This window comes from Lagenorhynchus albirostris, chromosome 6 (assembly GCF_949774975.1).
Source record: "Lagenorhynchus albirostris chromosome 6, mLagAlb1.1, whole genome shotgun sequence".
Taxonomy (NCBI): domain Eukaryota; kingdom Metazoa; phylum Chordata; class Mammalia; order Artiodactyla; family Delphinidae; genus Lagenorhynchus; species Lagenorhynchus albirostris.
The window spans coordinates 234054-252468 of record NC_083100.1 but is presented as its reverse complement, the minus strand read 5'-3'; the positions used below and the strand labels follow the sequence as shown (position 1 = coordinate 252468).

The following is an 18415-nucleotide window of genomic DNA, read 5'->3' as shown; positions in this document are numbered from 1 at the left end:
CCACCAGGGAGCGCAGGCGGGGGTTTGGGAGCCCAGGAGGTGGCAGCCTTCTCCCCGGGGGCCTTCCTTGCGGAGCCCTCGCCGGCCCAGCGAGCGAGCAGAGGGCATCCCGGCCCCCCAGGTGTTGCCGACGTGAGTGCTTCCCTCCATCTCCCATTCTCTCTCCCCTTCATCCCCCCGTCATCCATCAGGTCGAGTTGGGTGGGAAGGTTTCCATTCCTTCTGCTGCGCCGCTGCTGGCAGGGCCGGGGGTCTCGCTGCAGCTCCTGCTGGCGGCACGGACGGCGGAGGTGGGGGCCACCCTGAGCAGCGGGGGCTGTGTCTCGCGTGTGTCGGGAAAGGATTACTGAGGAGCGCTCACTCTTAGCCGTACAGTGCGCGATTCTTAATGGCAAATAATAACAGTTTCAATAGAAAACAAGGTTCGTCTGTGTCTTGATTTTCTCGGAGATATTTTCGGAGCTGTAGTTGGACATGGTAAGAATGAGAACAAGTGTTTTCTAAGCTCACGAGGGTTCTGAGGAAGGACTTGGTGGATGGACGCGCTGAGCTCGTTTGTTGCCAGACCTCCTATTTGGACCTGGTTCCGCGACACTGATTCTCGACTCTCTCTGACTCGTGTGGTTTGCGTTGAAAGCAAAAAATGCAGGGGAGGGGCTTCCCTGGTGGCGCAGTGGTGGAGAGTCCGCCTGCCGATGCAGGGGACATGGGTTCGTGCCCCGGTCCGGGAAGATCCCACATGCCACGGAGCGGCTGGGCCCGTGAGCCATGGCCGCTGAGCCTGCGTGTCTGGAGCCTGTGCTCCGCAACGGGAGAGGCCACAACAGTGAGAGGCCCGCGTACCGCCAAAAAAAAAAAAAAAATGCAGGGGAGCCTGATTTTGGGAAGACGCCCTTCTTCTTTCATAGACGGGGAGGGAGCAACTGCGGTGCCGGGTGGCGTGTTGGCTCCCTAGGCAGCGTCCCTGTAGGCGCCCCGTGCCTCAGCCGGTCACCCCCGAGCGGGTCACCAAGGATGTGAACAAGGGCCTCTCGCCCTGCCCGGGAAGTCCTGGTGGGAAGTCCTGGTGGGTCGTCGGAGCGACCCCGGCCCACTCGGCTCACCGCTTCCGCCTGCCCACCCACCCTCCAGTTTGGGTGCAAGGGGACCAAGGCCAGAGGAGAGCAGGAAGCGCCATGGCTCAGAACCTGAGTCCTGGCCTCCAGAAATGGCCGCGTTGGCTTCTTGAGCTGTGACGCCCTCCACACGCAGGGGCCCGAGACAACACTTACCTCTCAGGGCCCTGGCGGGCAGAGGTCAACGGGGCTGTCCCCCTGGGGTCCCAGGGAACTGGCTACCTGTCCTTTCCGGCTCCTAGGAGCCCCCGCGTCCCCTGGATCAACTCCCGCCCCCCTCGCAGAGCTGGCATCGTCCCCTCTGACCAGGCCCCTCCCGCCTCCCGGGCTATCCAGGGTGGCCTCCCACCTCCTGGTTCCTTTGGCCAGGTGGGTGCCCTACTCACAGGTTCCGGGGGTCAGGACGAGGATGTCTCTGGGGGCCGTCATTCTGCCGGCCACGGGGCCCAACAGGCTTCTTTAGGGGAGGCCAGAGGGTCAGGGCGCCTCAGGACACGCAGCCCCGTCGGCGGTGCCGGCTGCCGCGGCCCTGGCAAGATGTTTTAAAACCCGTGCTGGGCTTACTGAAGAAAGTTTCAGCGGCCCGTTAATTTTGTGGTCTCCGGGGCCATTTCTGTCTTCACACCATCCAGCTGCCCGTGGGCCCCACTCAGCTCTGGCCTCTCCTCCCCTGGGCTCCGGCCTGCCCACCCACCCCCGCCTGCACGGCCGAGCCCTGAGAGAGTCTGCGCTGGGGCCTTCGTGGCCCCGCTCCTGGCCTGGGACAGAGGGCTCTCGTCTGGTGCCCAGCTCCCGCTCAGGGGCCCGCCCAAGCGTGCTCCGGGCATCCCACCCAGGCCCACAGCCGACGCAGCCTCCCTGACGGCCCGGTACTCTCAAGACCCCTGCCCCACGTTTCGTTTTCTTCACCTAGGACGTGGCCTTGGTCATGTGAAAGATCAAAAGGCAGGTAGATGGGAGGGTTGCCAGGCCACGCCCGCGGGTGACCCTTGGGACTGCAGAACAAGTGGTCTGACCCTGCGAGCGGTTCCCAACTGTTTCTGTCACTGGGTCACGGGCCTCGAGTTCTGACCTCGAGTGCATGCTGCACGTCGGGGTGGACACAGCCAGGCCCTTCAGACGGACGGGCGCCCGAGGCCAGCCTGGTGTCATCAGCAGGCAGGACCCGCTGTGAACTGACAGCACAGCCATCCGAGTGCACAGCTCCAGCCACCCCCAGCGCTTGTGTCCTGTCCTCCCTTGAGGGCTGGGCTGCCCCCACCTGCCAAGCACCTGTGGATGGACAGCCACATCTATTCAACCTGGATGAGAAGGGACCCTGCCCGGTGCGGGGAGCGGGCGCCACTGCTGAGCTGGAACCCGCTTGGCCACATGCGGGTTTCCCCAAGCCCTAGTCAGACTGTCTTGTGACACTTTAAACTGTCACATCCTCTTCTGCTCGGAATCCGGTCTCCTGGCACGCACAGAAGGGCGCTGAGACCTGTGGTGCTTTGCCGACAGGGGCTCTGCCCACCGCCCACTGCAGGGCCACTGCATCCTGGAGTAACTTCACAGGATGGAGGAACTACACACCTGCATTTCAGACCTTAACAGAGGGAACAGCAAAGCGAGCACTGGGCGGGCTCAGATAGCGACGCTGCCACTCGGACACAGACTGGTCAGGCCGGCGCTCAGAGCCCAGGCACGGCTGATGCCTGCTGGGCCCGGGGCTGCCCACAACTGTTTTCATTTCATCTTTACTGGTGTCTGAAGACGTCCACGAGGAGGTCAGCGACCCTGATGGAACTGCCTGGACACAGTCATTGTGAAACTCCAGTAAGCGAAACACAATAACTAATTTATTAGTATCTTCGGGGCACAGGTGAGGGCAGGAGAGGCTTCCCCGCAGGCCACTCCCTGGGGGGTCCCGCTTCGCCCCCCCCCCCCCCCGACACTGTGCACACGCGGCTCCTGCCTTGCGGCAGACGGGGGTCCCGTCCCTCTAGGTCCACAGCTGCCCCAGCGGCCTGTGTGCAGCGGCCCGGATAGCACCCTCAGACAGCACGCGGATTTCCCGGTGGACGTCCTCGATGCTCCTGGAGGCGTCGACTGTCTGGGCAGGGGCAGGGGGGAGAGACAGGTTAATGTTCTCAGCGGGTGGGGCAGCTTCCGGAGGGCACGGCTTCCGCTCCTCTGGGGTCCTTGACCCCCGGCCTCGCCTAGGGACAGTGAGCTGGACAGGCCCTTGGGACCGAGCCGCCTGGCCCCCCGGCTGCAGCCCCGGTCAGACGCTCACCTCCAGGGGACCCCGGTGCCGCCAGCAGAGGCGGCGAGGGCAGCGCCCACTCCCGCCCCTCCACGGCTGCGCCCGGACCTGCCTGTACCGCAGGTTCTGCCGGGAGCCCAACTCGGGTCCGACTCCTCTCCCTGGTACGATGGGCTTCGTCCCGATAGCTGGCTGCCCCACCTTGCTGACACAAGGACCTTCGGTCACCGGGGGGCCAGCCCACGAGAGGAGCGACCCTCCACCGGAGGGAGGGCCACATGCCGGGCCACGTGAGGGAAGGCGTGCCTGGGAGGCCCCTCCTCAGGCAAGGCTCAGCTCTGGGCACTAAGAGCCTCTAGGCAGCCTCTGGCGCAGCGAACTCTGGAAAAGCTCCAGGGTGTAGACACGCTCAGACAGCTGTAGCCGCGGCACAAAGTCTATGAGGAGCGACACCGCCCCCCCACGGGCCCCCGGCCCCGCCCGAAGGTCACCTGCCAGCCGCGGCCAGCCGCAGAGCTCTGGTACAGAACCAGCCCGGCAGCTGGCGGCGCGCGGCGCCTCCCGTGTGGACACGTACGTGGACAGCCCTCGTCCTCTGGGGGCCCAGATAACCGCCTCCATCTCTTCCTCCATAAAATGGAACCAGGGGCACCTCAGGACACTGGGCCGGGACAGCACAGGGTGAGCCCAGAGGTCAATCGTAATGCGCCGGGACCGGGAAGGGCCGGAAGTGAGGGGAACTGATCAGAAGGACCCGGGGCTGGGGTGGGGGTCACCCAGGGGCCAGACCTGGGCCAACCTGCGCCTCCAACTGTGAGGAAAACAGGTTGCTGGTGAGCACGCGGTACAAACGTGAGTCCGTGCAAGTGTAAACATATAAACGAACTGGAAGTCTATGAGCAGCGTCAAAGCACCACCTCAAAGCGGGACGCGGAGTGACTTCACCGTGAACTGCTTAACCCAGAGCTCAAGGGGAGCATCGCTGGAGCGCGACACACCAAGGGTGCGCAGCCCGTGACGGGGCAGCGACAGCCCACCAAGGACACACAACCTGATCCAATCACAAAGTCAATCTGAGGTTCGGCTACAAAGTGACTGTTGCGACCTTCAAAAAAGTCAAGGTTGAGAAAGTCACAGGCTGGAGGCCAGAGAGGTGTGCCTGTGAACCACGTCCTGTTACAAGGGTCACTAGTGGGACCGGGGGGGGGGGTCAGGCAGTAGGAGCGGATCCATGTGACTGGCCCCATTTTGACAGGGAGGGGGTGTCAGGTACTAATTTATTCTCAAATGGTCCTGGAAGAGTTCCTTGTATCGTACTTACAACTTTCCTGTAAGTTTGTGACTGCTTTAAAAATTTGAAAAATACTAAGAAAAATAAATTTTCAGATAAACAAAAGTTGAGAATGCTATGCCAGGAGACCTGCCCTACAGGAACATTAAAGGAAGTTCTTAAAGCTGCGGGAAACGAGACAAGACGAACAGTCAGTGCAGGAAGGAGAGGAGAGCGCCGCTGGCCTTCCCCTTTCACGTTCCTGATGCTGTGAAGTCTTGTCGTGTTCCCAGCAGGTGCTGAAACGTAGTATAAATCAAGAGGAACTTACGCCATGTAGAACTAGTTAAAAAAAACCAGAGAGGGACTTCCCTGGCGGTCCAGTGCTCTCAATGCACGGGGTCGGGGAACTAATCCCACACACAGGCCGCGTGGCACAGCCAAAAAAAAAAGAACCAGAGGAAAACTCTGGAATTCAGTAGCTGATAGAACCAGCCAGCAGAGAGATGACAGGGATCTGAGGCACCGCGCTGCAGCCTCCATCTGGGGAAAGACACGCCCTTCCTTCCACCCCCGAGCACACAGGAGACAAACAGAAAGGTCAAGGGTGTACTCCGGACCTGCACACGGAGGAGCCCCGGCCCTGGCCACAAACCAGCACCAGCCAGAGCAGGACCGCGGGGAGGCGCAGCTGGAGGGCGAGGGAGAAGCACGAGGTGCCAGAACTGAGAGCCCAAACGCCGGGACCTGCCCGGGTGGCGGGGACACCGCCAGCAGTAAGAGGAGCAGCGGCCGCGCCAGGCGGCCACGCGCGGGGACGACGGGCCGGGGCGCCGGGCCGCGCGCCCTGAGGTGGGCGGGCGCCAGGCCGCGGGGACGGAGAGCAGGGAGGTGGCAGCTGTGGCGGGTGCGGGCCGCCTGGCGCCTGGCGCCAACGAAGGCCCCACGCTCGACCCGGTTGCACGGGAGCTAAAGTGCCGCTGCCTGACACCCACGGGCTCGGCGTTCTGGGTGCTGGCCTCGCACAGCGGACGTCCAGCAGGGGACGGGAGCCCGCTGGACGGCCGGCTCGGCACAGGGTCCCCCGTGAAGGACGCCTGCTCTGGAGCCGCTGCCCGTGCGGCCCTGCCCTGGGCCGGCATCAGGGCACCGACCCACGTCCTGCACCAGCCCCAGGACCAGAAAGTGCTGCCCCCAGGAGGGCCCGGGCACCGCGCCCACCTTCCAGGGCAGACTGGAGTCTCCCAGGAGCTGCTGGAAGCACTGCAGGGCCCGCTGCTGGAAAGGGCTGCTCTCGTAGCGTTCACGGCCGAACTCGCCCCTCGCGGCGGCCTCTGCCAGCTGCAGCTGCAGGAACACAACCAGGTCCGGTTTGGGGAGGCCCACGTCTGGCTGCTTGCACCAGTCCAGGGAGAAATTCTGGAGACGAAGAACCCAACCGTTACGGATCCAGCTTAATGCGGTCTCATTCCTGGTTTCAAAATTCATCGAAAAGGGGGAAAGGCGAGCTGACGTTTGAGGGGAGAGTTCTTACACAGCAGCAGCTCTGTCATTTAGGTCTCCAGCGTTTTGCTTTCACTCACATCACCTTCCTGTGTTTTGACATGTGAATACGTTCACAGTGGACAGAACACCCCGGGGCCCAGGACGCGTCACTCAGGGCCCGGGACCGAGGGCATCATGCGTGCGTCCCACACCCTCTGGCCAAGCAGTGGCAGCAGACGAGCCAGGGCATCACTCCCTTCTACAGAGAGGGGAAGACTCCAATCCTGGAGACGCTCGCCAGCGCCCCGTGTGCTGTCTCCTGCATGTCCCCTCTCATTCATCCTCGCAACTCTAAAAATAGTGTCCCCACTTCTAGAGGAAGAGAGAGCCACACAGCTCTGAAGATTTAAAAGGGTTAGAACCGAGCTGTGGGCTCAGAGCCTTGTGCTGCCGGGACACCCAGACTGGAGAAGGGAGCCCGTCAGCCCTGCCCGAGCCTGCGTGCTTTTCACAGATGGAGCCGTGTGGCCGGTACCTCAGGGGACTGCCCTAAAGGAGGACCCAGCTAGCTCGTGCGGGAAGACTGGCAGGGTTAGAAGGCTGTCATTTTGCAGCCCTTCGTGAATTAGCCACGATCAAAGACGGTTACCACAAAAAGGAGATAACCAGGCACGCCGTGCCTCTTGATAGGCGACTCGGGAAAATAAAAAATTCAAAAATTTTAGCGGAAGGAAGAAAAGAGATGCAGGAACCTATGTATCGAGAGATTCAAGAGACATTTCAAGAATGGACCTTAACTGGCGGGATTCCGATTCAATCGAACTGTAAAAACACAAGACGGATCAAACGGCTCCTGAGAGCACTGGGAACTCTGCACACTGCCTGAATGATGACACTCTGGAATGGGTGAGACGAGGTTTCTGAAAAGCTGCTTTGGGGATGTGCGCCGAAATGTTTATGAAGGGACTGATGATGTGTCTGGGGGTCACAGAGACCAGAAGCTTCTGAGGCAGGTGACGGTGCTGGGTGGCTTATTTTCTCTGCTGGTATATGTTTGAAAATTTTTAAATAAAAAGCAGGAAAAAAGGGCAGTGTAGTCACTGCCATTATGCCTGTGAAACAGCAGCTCCCTGGAACAGGGGGTCAGGAACACAGCACGAAAGCACACCAGACACTCTCACCATCTTTTCCGCAAACAAGACGCTGGATGAAACAGGCCTGCCGATGGACCATATGTGTAAATGTATGATGTGAAATGTGTCGGCCAAATGAAAAGTGCAGTTGTATCTATGAAAACCTGTAGCTACAAAAAAGGTTTCTCTTCTTGTCGACAAAGACCAAATTGACCGGGCGAACACGGGGATCTCAAACCGCTAGAGGCAGTGACATGAAGAGACTCGCGCTGCGACTGCTCTGTGCCCATGGGGACCACACTGAGTCCACACCAGGCACAAATCACGCGCTGGGGCCGGAGCGGCACTCACCTCCTTGGCGCTGGTGAAGGCGACCCCAGAAAAGGCGTACCTGTCCACGACCAGGGTGATGCCCTGGCTCAGCTTCTCCTTAATTAGCGGCCTACAAAAAAGAGGATCCTGTGAGCCATGGTCCTGGCTTCATAGGCCCTGAGTCTCATGCTCAAATCACCCTGAGGACACAATTCAATTCAGAAGCCAACATGAAGGGATCACGCGCGGGCAGCAATCTGTAGCCTGACTTTCATCCCCCAAGGCTCTGAATCTTCACTCCCAGCAAAGCCCAGCACGAAAAGACAACTCCACTAAAGGGGATAAATACAACTGGCATCGGCAGCTGTCCAGAGGCAGCTCGGCTGTCCGGGAGTGGAAGGGCCAGGCCCTGCGGGGAGAGGAGGGGCCAGGCCAACAGGAGGGAAGGCTGGACGTGGCCCGGAGGTGATGAAGGATGCTCCTGCATCCGCCTGGGAGCCAGGACACCCTCCAGCAGGAGGCAGCAGGTCCCCACCACCCTCCGGCCCCGAGACCTTAGCAGGATGGGTGCAGAGGCTTGGCATGGGCCAGAAGCACTGCTTGCACTTTGGGGAACAAGAGTTACGGTGAGAAGCTCGCAGAACAGCACAGTGGGGGGCACCTCCAACAGTGAGACGCCATTCCCATCACAGCGTCATTCCTAAGTGCAAATTATCAACACTTAAAACTACCTAATCTTGTGAACAGAACACTGGTAGAATATGGCATGAGCACAGAAGACGCAACTGTACAGAGAGCGAGAAAGATGCCCCATAAACACCCTCCTGACACGTTGCTAACAAAGCAAAGCACATTGGGCACACAGGCGGCTGCCTTTATATCAGACAGAAGGTGAGTCAAGACAACAGGCATCTGCTGATTTCGTTTAGAAGTGAATGGGCCTGCTTACCGACAGCGGAAGGCAGGGCTTGGATGGAAAGGGGGTGGGCAGGGCAGTGACCTTTCTGTATGATTCTGACTCCTAGAACCATTTCATGTTTTACATATTTGAAAACTGAAATCAACAAGAATGGGAAAAAAAAAAGAAAAACCTAAAATTGTATACAAAGTCAAATGAACCTACCCGTATCCCAAATGAACACAGTGGAAGGGCAAAGGCGTGCCTGAGATGTTTGGACACAGCACCGTGTGCCCCCATTCTAACAACAGAGCTGCAACCACCCGTGAGCCCCAGGCAGGCTTTACGTAGGTGAGGGCAGTGATCCTAAGACCAGCCCGTGGAGGGCAGGATGGGGCAGATGAGCCCAGGTGCTGGATGAGATGGCAGGGGTCAGACAGATGCAGGGAACGTGAACACATGCAGAAGCTGAGCAGATGTCGGTCTCTGAAGTCCACCCTCCACAAAGAGCAGAGAACAGCTGGCCCCGGCTAAAGGAGGAGGCACGGAAAGCCGCAATACCTTGTCAGGCCAGAAACACGTCCAAGGGGCGAAGGAGCCAGCCTGAAGGGGTTCCCACAGGCCGAGGCTGGGACAATCTGAACAGCGAAACGACTAACAGTAGCGTTTATGACCCACTGATGATGGACGGATGGATGGACGGACACGGAAGGCAGGAAAGCTCTTCCTTACACAGAATGCCAGCTGATCAGTGTTGCGGAAATGACAGAATCAGAAAATCACAATAACAGACTCCAGCAGGATGACTAACCAACACAAACTAGGAGGTTTCATAGAAAGGGGATATTTTTGGTTTTATGAGTTCCCCTTTTGACTATTTACAACAGGAAAGAGAGTCACTTAGTGGAAGAGCCTGGCCAGCAGCCCCCTCACTAATCAGGGGAAACCCAAGTGGCCTCGCATCCCGCCACGATGCCCTCAAGAGGACCCAATGTCACTTCTGGGGTCTTCCTATCAAAAATGCAAACCCAAATCTACTCATGAGGAAACATCAGGTAAACCCAGCATTTCATAAAATAGCCCTTGATTTTTAAAAAGAGTGAGCAAATGGTAAAGCAAATGTGGCAAAATGTTACTAACCGGGGAAGCCTGGGGAAGGGCACCCGGGGGTTCTTGGCGCAGACTTCCTGACTGATTGCAACTATTCCAGAATAAAAAGTTTAAAAACAGGTAGAGAAGAACATCGCTAAATTGCTACGGAAAGTAAGAGAGATTGCTCATTTCCAGGAATTTAATTCCTGGATGGCCCTAGAGGATCAGTAGGTTTTGACAAACAGCCGGGGAGGGAAGTGGAGGCTGTTACCGCAATCGGTGCCAGGGAAACCGCGCAGCAGCTGGGAGGGGAGATGACTTCCACGACCAGCAACTGACCCGGTAAAGACGCAGCACAGCAAAAGGGCAGAAAACCAGGGGCTGAGGAAGTAACCAGAGTCCTCTCAGAAAGTGCTCCAAGCACCAGGGTGAACTCAAAACAGCCTAGGTTAACTGAGCACCCATTCCCAGGCCCGCCCTGCACACGAGACCTGAGGGGTACTAGGGGCCACAGCGCTGCCCGGCATCCGACCTGTCAGCCAAGGACTTCCAAGTGTCAGCAAACCTAATCTGATGGCAGTGGCTGGAATAATCAGAAGGGGGAGCTGTGGCAGAACGAATGGCCCAGAGACTTGCAGGCCTGTGTCCTGGAAGCAGACAGCAATTAGGGAATGGAGTCAGAACTGTTTCTCATTTTCAGTTGCTCTGACATTACTTCTCTAAAAATCCACAAAAAGCGAAAATCACAACATTTATGTCAATAAACTCCAGATGTGTTAAAGACTGTAAACCTGCCCTCATTCTCATCTAATACACGGAGGGGGAGGCCTTTCCAGACAAGACCACCGGCTAAGCCAAAGCCAGAGGAGAGCAGTGCCAGCTTGCCTGTGAGAGGGAACAAGGCACAACCACCTGAACGTCCGTCCACTGGCATCCCTCAGTCCAAGGTGGGGCAGCCTTTCCGGAGAGCAGGCCGCTGGGACGGGAGAGAAGAGGAAGAGTGCAGATCGGGAGGCGGCCTCAGGAAGCCAGCCGTGAGGTAATCTGTACGGTAGGGTCCCATTCATTCACGTTAAAACAAAACACCTCCGATGACATGTGTGTTACCTACATACGTGTGTAAATGGAAACAGAAGCACCTGAGAGCAGACCCCACAGGCACTTCGTCAACAGTTGTGCAGGGTGAAGAGGGAATCCACCAAGATGATGTAAGTCAAAAAGAGGGCGCGAGAGGGCACACCCCAACATAAGCTCAACTTCACTTAATGATGTGTCAACACTGGTTCATCAAAGACATAAATAAGAGCATCTCTGGGCGGGGAGGAAGGGACGGGGGCATTGGGGGGGGCTCTTTTCTGTGTACCTAAAACTACCTAAAGTCTATTAATTACAAAAAGCTGGGAGCGGGGGGTGGGGAGAAGAAAAAAAGCATTAACTAGTGCTCTTTGGGATCCGTGACCTAAAGAACCTTGTAAAGGTACAGCCTCCAGCATGACTCTCAACCACTCAGAAACAAGAGCCGCATTCAGCCTTGGGGGCAGGCACAGAAGCAGGGGGAGCGGCAGAAGGACAGGGGTGTTTACACGTGTTCCCAGCGGTTCGCAGAGAACAGCAGGTGCACCGAGTGATCTTCCACCTCGCTTTTCTTTTCCAAGTAGGAACTCAGAAGCTTGCCAATCTCAGTTGATCTTTCTAAAATAAAAGAGAACAACACACAAAAGTGAGGACAGGCTCTCCATCTACATTCGTAGTTTGTGCCAAATTTCTAGGCCCTGACCTGAGTCTAACTTTGAGTTTTATTTTACAACAACTTTAGACAGGTTCAGACCTTTTCCTGAGAAAGGGCAGCAGTGTGCAGACACACTGGGATGAAAAATGCTTTAGGAAGAAGGAACTCAGGTAGGAGGCAGCAACTGCAAAGGAACTGCCAACCAAGGGAAACTGGTACCAGGAGCTACCTCGATACCAAGAGAAGGATATTCAACTCCCAAAGTCGGCCCTCCACATCTGAGGTTCTGCATTTTTGCATTCCACCAACACAAGACTTCACAGTACTGTATGTTTATTGAAAAAAATATGCATATAAGTGGACCACTGCAGTTCAAACCCATGTTGTTCAAGGATCAACTGTATAAGATTTGTAGACTGGTTGGCTTAAAGATTAAAATGATAAATATTCAAAAAAAGCACTTTCGGACTTCCCCGGTGGTTGAGACTCGCAGGGGGCACGGGTTCATTCCCTGGTCAGTGAAGTTCCACATGCCACACAGTGTGGCCAAAAGAAAAAAAAACAAGAAAATTTTAAAAAGCATCCCCCCCCATCTCCCTACCCCTGGTTTTCAAGATCAATGTTTTACCTTAAAAAATTAAAAATATGACACAAAACCCTTCACAGGGTAAACAGCCATGCAAGGACAGGGGGCGGGAAACCCAAGATAAAACGGAGACTTGGATTACAAAGCAGCACCTGGAAACTTTTAGGGGTCACAGATATACTCATTCTCTTGGTCGTGAAGACGCTTTCCTGGGTGTACATGTGCCAAGACTCACTAAACACGTGACTTTACTGCACATCAGCCGCGGGGCAGCTGCGCAAAAACAGAACCACAGACCACTGAGGCTCGGGGACCACAAGGGTGGTCCCCGCGCTCCGACCCGCGGACAAACGAGAGCGAGTTCAGCGCAGGAGGCCTTCGCTTCTCGTCCTCAGGAGCCGGCGAGGCCTCCGTGGCCCCTGGGTCCCCTCCCCGGCCCCCGGCATCCCGGAACCCCGCGCCCGCCGCGCCCACCCGGGAAGCGCAGCAGCTCGGCGCAGTGGCCCGCGGCGCAAAGCGCGTCCACCAGCTTGCGGCTCTGCGTGCTCTTCCCCGCACGGTCCACACCCTCCAGCACGATGAGAGCGCCGCGCCTGCCCGCCATCGCCGCGTTTCCCGCCTCCGCCACCACCCCCAGCGCAGCCGGGCCGCCCGGACCTCCCATTGGCTGCAATGGGCCGGCGCCCGCGGCGCGCGCCGTGATTGGCTCAGATGAGCCGGATTGGCTGGGACTAGTCCGGCGGAAGCGGCGCGACTGGCCCGACGGGGCCTCGGTCGCACCGCCTCTTCCGGGCCGGAAGCCGGGCGCGCCTCTTTCCGCGCGCGGGCCGCTGTCGTGGGCGCGGGCCGCTGTCGTGGGCGCGGGCCGCTGTCGTGGGCGCGGGCGGTCGTCCCTCCTCCTAAAGTTCGGGGCTGCGGCCTCGGGGCCCGCCCGCCGCCGACTCCCCGACGGCGGGGACCTTGAGGGCGCGCGCCCCGGCACCGGGAAGCGCTCAGTGAGGTTGGCCGCTGTCGTCTTAGGGGCGGTTCCAGGTGAGACCGCGTCGGCCGCCTTCTCGTCGAGGGGTCCCGCCCTCGGGCCTCGTGGCCCCGGAGGCCTGTCCCCAGGTACCGTCACGGTGGGGTCAGACCTCAACCTAGGGGGTTGGGGCGGACACCAGCGTTCGGCCCGTGCCAAGCTGAGAGCCGCGTTTCCCAGAACTGCCTCTGGAACGTTCGAGTTTGCCGAGGAGAAATCCGGAGGCAGCCGGAAGTGTGGCCGTGAACTTCAGGACTGCTCTCCAGGGAGCCTTCGTGAAGCACCTGCTCCCCTGCTGCAGACGAGAGACGGGCGAGGGCTCTCCAGGGCTGGGGACGGCAGCGGACCCCCGCGAGCTCTAGACCGTCCACCTCGGTGCTTGGGCTGAGGTCGTGACAACAGTTTGCCTGACTTTCCTACCCCCCCTCATTTGGTTCAAGCCCCTGATTTCCCGTGACCCCAGACACCTATGGTCGCTTGACGTTTTCCTGATGGACCGTTGCTTGATTTGGTTGTGGGTTCCGGAAAGGTGGTAGATTCTATCGTTCCCAATTGTTGGCTTTCTTCCTTGATGTTGGGTTTGGCCCTGTGACTTCCAGGGCATCTGTAAAGTAACCAGAGCTGACTTTCAGGAAGAAACTTTAAAAGCTGTTGTGCGGGTCACCCCTCCCCTTCCTGCCGCCAGTGTGAGAACAGCATGTGCACGATTAGGGCTGCTTTTTCACCCTGGACCCTGCAATGAACAAACAGCCACAGCCAAGCCACAGCCATTGCAGCTGATAGGTGGCACCAGCAAGAAATACAGTTGTGATGCCGAGTCCACCGAGACTTCGGGGTCCTTTGTTACTGCGGTACAACCTAGTGAAAGGTCGTTGATACAAACACTAGTGCTTAACACTGCCTTTGAATTAGGAGTCTTGTTCTGAAATTTTCATCTCCTTGCCCTCAAAAGGATGAGGGGATTAGGGATTACAGTACACAAGAGAACCCTCCTGGGGTTGGGCAAGTCCCAGGACAGCCTTGTACCACACCTGTAGGATGCACTTACCAGGCAGACAGGCAGGAGCGCGTGCAATGCATCAGCTTGTGGCCGCACAGCCTTCCCGGTCACCCGTGGAATGCGGGGAGCCTGGCCGCCGGCCCCCGCAGCAGGCGCCCTTTGGTGGCGGGCGTTGCTGAACTGGCACAAGTACAGTGAAATTTCTTACTAAGACACAGGAAGCAAGTTTGCTTCCACCTCTTCCAACATGCCTTTGACTGCAGGTACCAGACGCCAGCCTAACTGGCTTAAATCACCAGGATGTCCGATCATCTCACATAACACAAAGTCCAGAGTTAGGCAGCCAAGAACTGTTGCTGCTACTCAGTGATGTCAGATGTTGGGTCAACAACTTACCAGCTCTCATAGCTTGTCCCTCGTGGTCACAGGGTGACTGCAGCACCTCCATGCATGCAGTCGTGACCTCACATCCCTGACGCAGGTACAGGAGAGTCCTAGCGTCCGTCTCTGTGCTTGCTACACTGAGAACCATCTCCGCAGTCTGCCCTGAGCAGTGCGAGTCTCCCCTGCCACGGAGGCCTGGTAGCGGGCACAAGGGCATCTACTTCACGGAGGAAATGCCAGATAGGGCGCTGGGCCTGAGTGTACTTGGGGCGAGGGAAGGGCCAGAAGCTGGCCGGAATTGCTGAAGCTGGCTGATGGGATGTGGAGTTTGTTAGGTCCTCTCGGCTTTTGTGAGTTTGAGACTTTGCATTAAAAAAGAGGCCCCATAGCTCTTACTGTCCTATTGCACCTTCCATCACAGGAATTGGTCAGACTTTGCTACTATCCATCAAAGACTTTCTCCCTGTTTTAGCTGGGTTGCAAGAGCAAAATGCCACAGGCTGAGTGGCTTAAACAGCAGAACATCTTCCTCACGGTTTTGGAGGCTGGAGGTCCAAGTTCACGGTGCCAGGAGGGTTGATGTTCTCCCTCTGGGTTGCAGGTGGCCACCTTCTCACTGTGTCCTCACATGGCCTTCACACTGTACAGCTGTGGACAGAGAGAGAGAGGTCTGGTTTCTCTTCCTCTTAATGATCTCTCAAATACAGTCACATTGTGGTTTAGGGATTCAGCCTATGACTTTTGGGGGGGAATATTCAGTCCATAGCACTCATCTACTTCCAGAAGAATAAGATTGTGCTGGGCACATCACTGCCCTGTTAGATGCCATCGCTCAGCCCTCCCTGCAGGTAGATGGGGCCAGGTGGCTAAGTTACTGCCAATGAGACGTGAGCAGCGGTGGTGTGTGCCCCTTCAGACGGTGGGCGGAGCATTCTCCCTCTCCCCCAACCCCCCGACCTTCTTGCAATCCACCCTTGACCATGAAGACAATGGCGAGGCCCTTTGGGGGCAGACGCCACGCTGGAAGGAATCTGGGTCCCTGAGTAACCCCGCGGAGCATGGCTGCCTGGCCCCTGGACTGTTAGATAAGAAATAAAATTCCTTCTGTGCTAGTGGATTTTGGTTGGGTTTCTTTGTTAGAGTAGCTTAGCCTTCCCCCAAAGCACTGGCTCTTGACTGGGGGACATTTTGACAGTCACAGCTTGGGGTGGGGTCTAAGAGCAGCTAGTGGGGGAGGCCAGGGTTGTTGCTGGCCATCCTACAAGCACAGGAGAGGCGCCCCCCTCCCCCCAGCAAAGACTTATTGGTCCCAAACTGTCAGTAGTCCCAAGGTTGAAATTTGTTATCAAAGATTTATCTAAAGTATTGCAACATACTGAAAGAAAAAGCATGGATGAAAAATACTCTCTGCCGTATCAGTAAACAAAGGATGTTGCAGCTATCAAGCCGGCAGCTACTGCAGACACCCCTGATGGTGCACCCTGAGGGGATTCAGGAGGGAGAGAAGCGGGATCCTGGCCCTAGATAGTTAAGGTGCACATCAGAGGAATGATTTCAGTGAGCCCAGACTGTTGAATTTTCCCATACATAGAAAAGTGTTAACTCCATTAACTTGAGGTGTCTGTTTTCTTTAATTAACAGTACTCTTTTGATGTTTCGACTGCGCCGTTTTTGTTGCAAAAACTCTCATAGATCCTGGCTCCTCTCTTACCTCCTCAGAGCAGTTGCTCAGAAAGTCTGACAAATAAAGCTGAATTCTCAACTTTTAGGTTGTGCATTTTTTTTCAGTCGACAATAGTTAGGGAATCATCTCTCATTTTTGCAGTTTCTAAAACGGTCTTTGTAAGAGAATTCATCAATATCTGGGAGGAGTTATTTTCATTATATGATACAGGAAGACCACTACCCTTCAAAATAAAGAATTTTTTTTTTAGATGAAAGGGATGAAGACCAATTTCCCCATAGATAACAGTAAAGGACATAAAATGACAGAAGAACCACAAACAGCCAACAAATGTGTGAAAATCTGTTTAGCCTCACTTGAAATCAAAGAAACACAAAACCCTGAGGTTTTTTTTCCCCCTATCATGTTAAGCAAAGATAATAAAGCCTGGTGAAATCTAGGGTTAACAAAAGTAGAAACATATGCAATGGAGTGTCAGTATAACCTTCCCCTCGGGCAATGCATTTGGAAATAGCAGCACTTAGAGCACGCCCTTTGAGCCAGCAATACAATTTCTAAGAATCTATCTTGAAGAACTAATAAGACGGGACTTTCCTGGTGGTGCAGTGGTTAAGACTCCACGCTCCCAATGCAGGGGTCCCGGGTTCAATCCCTGGTCAGGAAACTAGATCCTGCAAGCTGCAACAAAGAACCTGCATGCCTCAACTAAGAACCAGCGCAGCCAAATAAATAAATATTAAAAAAAAAAGAACTAATGAGACAATGTGGTAGATTAAGATGGCCACAACTGTGCTACTCCTCCGATTGAGAGGTGGGGGTCTACTTTCCCCTCCCCGTGAGTCTGTTTGGCCCCAGACTCAACCAATGGAATGTGGTGAGGTGATGTCCTGGGATGACCAAGGTGAGGTCACAAGAGTCTGGCAGCTTCCACCAGGGCCTCCTGGAAATCTCCAGAAGCCCTGAGCAGCCACTTAAGAAGCACAACTGGGCTGGAGAGGCAATGTGTAGGTGCTCTGGTCCCTGGTACCAGTTGAATGCAGCCTTCCAGCCACACCAGTGATCTCTACTGTATCACACAGAAGAATCATCTAACTGAGCCTTGCTAGAATGCCTGACCTACAAAAATTGTGAGCTCTAATAAAATGCTTCTTTTAAACCACAGAGTTTTCAGGTATTTTATTATGCAGCAGTAGATAACTGCAACATATACATACAGGTGTATGAACAAATGTTCACCAGAGCACTATTTATGGTAATGAAAGATTGGGAACAATCAAAATATTGTTCATCTATTAGGAGTCTGTTAAAGTATGGTACACTAACACTGTGAAATATATCGAATAAACAGAATGACATAAAATTGAGTAAAACATGGCCAGAATTTGTGAAGAGTATTGTTAAAAATGTAAATGGTAGAAAAGTGGATAGTGTGACACCAATTAAGAAAACCAACAGCTCAATTTAAAAACTGGGCAAAAGATCTGAACAGACACCTCACCAAAGAGATGTACAGGTAGCAAATACGCATGTGAAAAGGTGCCCAACATCACTTGTCATTAGGGAATTGGAAATAAAATGAGATACCTCTACACGTCTATTAGCATGGCCAAAATCCAAAACACTGACAACACGAAATGCTGGCAAGGATGTGGAGCAAGGATGTGGAGCAACAGGAACTCTTATTCATTGCTGGTGGAAATGCAAAATAGTACAGCTCATTCTGGAAGACAGTTTGGTGGGTTCTTTCTTTTTTTAAAATAATTTTTATTTTTGGCTGCATTGGGTCTTTGTTGCTATGCTTGGGCTTTTCTCTAGTTGTGGCAAGCGGGGGCTACTCTTTGTTGTGGTGCACGGGCTTCTCATTGCGGTGGCTTCTCGTCGCGGATCATGGGCTCTAGGTGAGCAGGCTTCAGTAGTTGTGGCTCGCGGGCCCTAGAGCGCAGGCTCAGTAGTTGTGGCGCAGGGGCATAGTTGCTCCGCGGCATGTGGGATCTTCCTGGACCAGGGCTCGAACCCGTGTCCCCTGCATTGGCAGGCGGATTCTTAACCATTGCACCACCAGGGAAATCCCAGTTTGGCAGTTTCTTACAGTGTGACCCAGCAATTACAGTTCTTGGTATTTACCCAAAGGAGTTTAAAAAAATGTCCACACGAAAACCAAAACACGAATGATTATAGCAGCTTTATTCATAATTGACAAAACTTGGATGCAACCAACATGTCTTCAGTAGGTTAATGGAGGGACTTCCCTGGTGGTCCAGTGGTTAAGACTCTGTGCTTCCACCGTAGGGGGTGCAGGTTCAATCCCTGGGTGGGGAACTAAGATCCCGTGTGCTGCGCGGCATGGCCAAAAATAGGTAACTAAATAATAGGTGAATGGATAAATTGTGGAACATATAGACAATGAAATATTCTTTAGCGTTAAGAAGAAATGAGCCATCCAGCCACGAAAAGGAATGGAGGA

At 55.4% G+C, this 18415-nt stretch overlaps 1 protein-coding gene across 7 annotated transcripts; it reads right to left on the bottom strand.

Moving 5' to 3' along the window:
- Window positions 1–2931: 2931 nt before the first annotated feature.
- DTYMK (deoxythymidylate kinase) lies at window positions 2932–12686 on the bottom strand. Of its 7 annotated transcripts, none has more exons than XM_060151582.1 (7): window positions 12340–12684; window positions 11187–11242; window positions 10436–10657; window positions 7600–7690; window positions 5852–6049; window positions 3469–3561; window positions 2932–3203 (listed from the first exon to the last, which is right to left on the bottom strand). In XM_060151582.1, the coding sequence occupies exons 3-7, from the start codon at window positions 10615–10617 to the stop codon at window positions 2949–2951; spliced, it is 819 nt and encodes a 272-aa protein (XP_060007565.1). In that variant the 5' UTR covers window positions 10618–10657; window positions 11187–11242; window positions 12340–12684; the 3' UTR covers window positions 2932–2948. The 7 variants fall into 7 exon arrangements, with proteins under 7 accessions (XP_060007565.1, XP_060007566.1, XP_060007563.1 ...); XM_060151583.1 differs by having other exon boundaries at window positions 10463–10657; XM_060151580.1 differs by lacking the exon at window positions 10436–10657 and having other exon boundaries at window positions 5852–5977; window positions 11134–11242; window positions 12340–12686.
- Window positions 12687–18415: the final 5729 nt, after the last annotated feature.

Bases quoted from the DNA above. Each gene is read 5' to 3' on its own strand.
- DTYMK (XM_060151579.1), bottom strand. From the start codon at position 12,529: ATGGGAGGTCCGGGCGGCCCGGCTGCGCTGGGGGTGGTGGCGGAGGCG. The intron at 6,050-7,599 runs GTGAGTGCCGCT...CTTCGTCTCCAG, and splicing joins CCTTCACCAGCGCCAAGGAG to AATTTCTCCCTGGACTGGTG. The intron at 3,562-5,851 runs GTGGGCGCGGTG...TGTGTCAGCAAG, and splicing joins ACTCCAGTCTGCCCTGGAAG to GTGGGGCAGCCAGCTATCGG.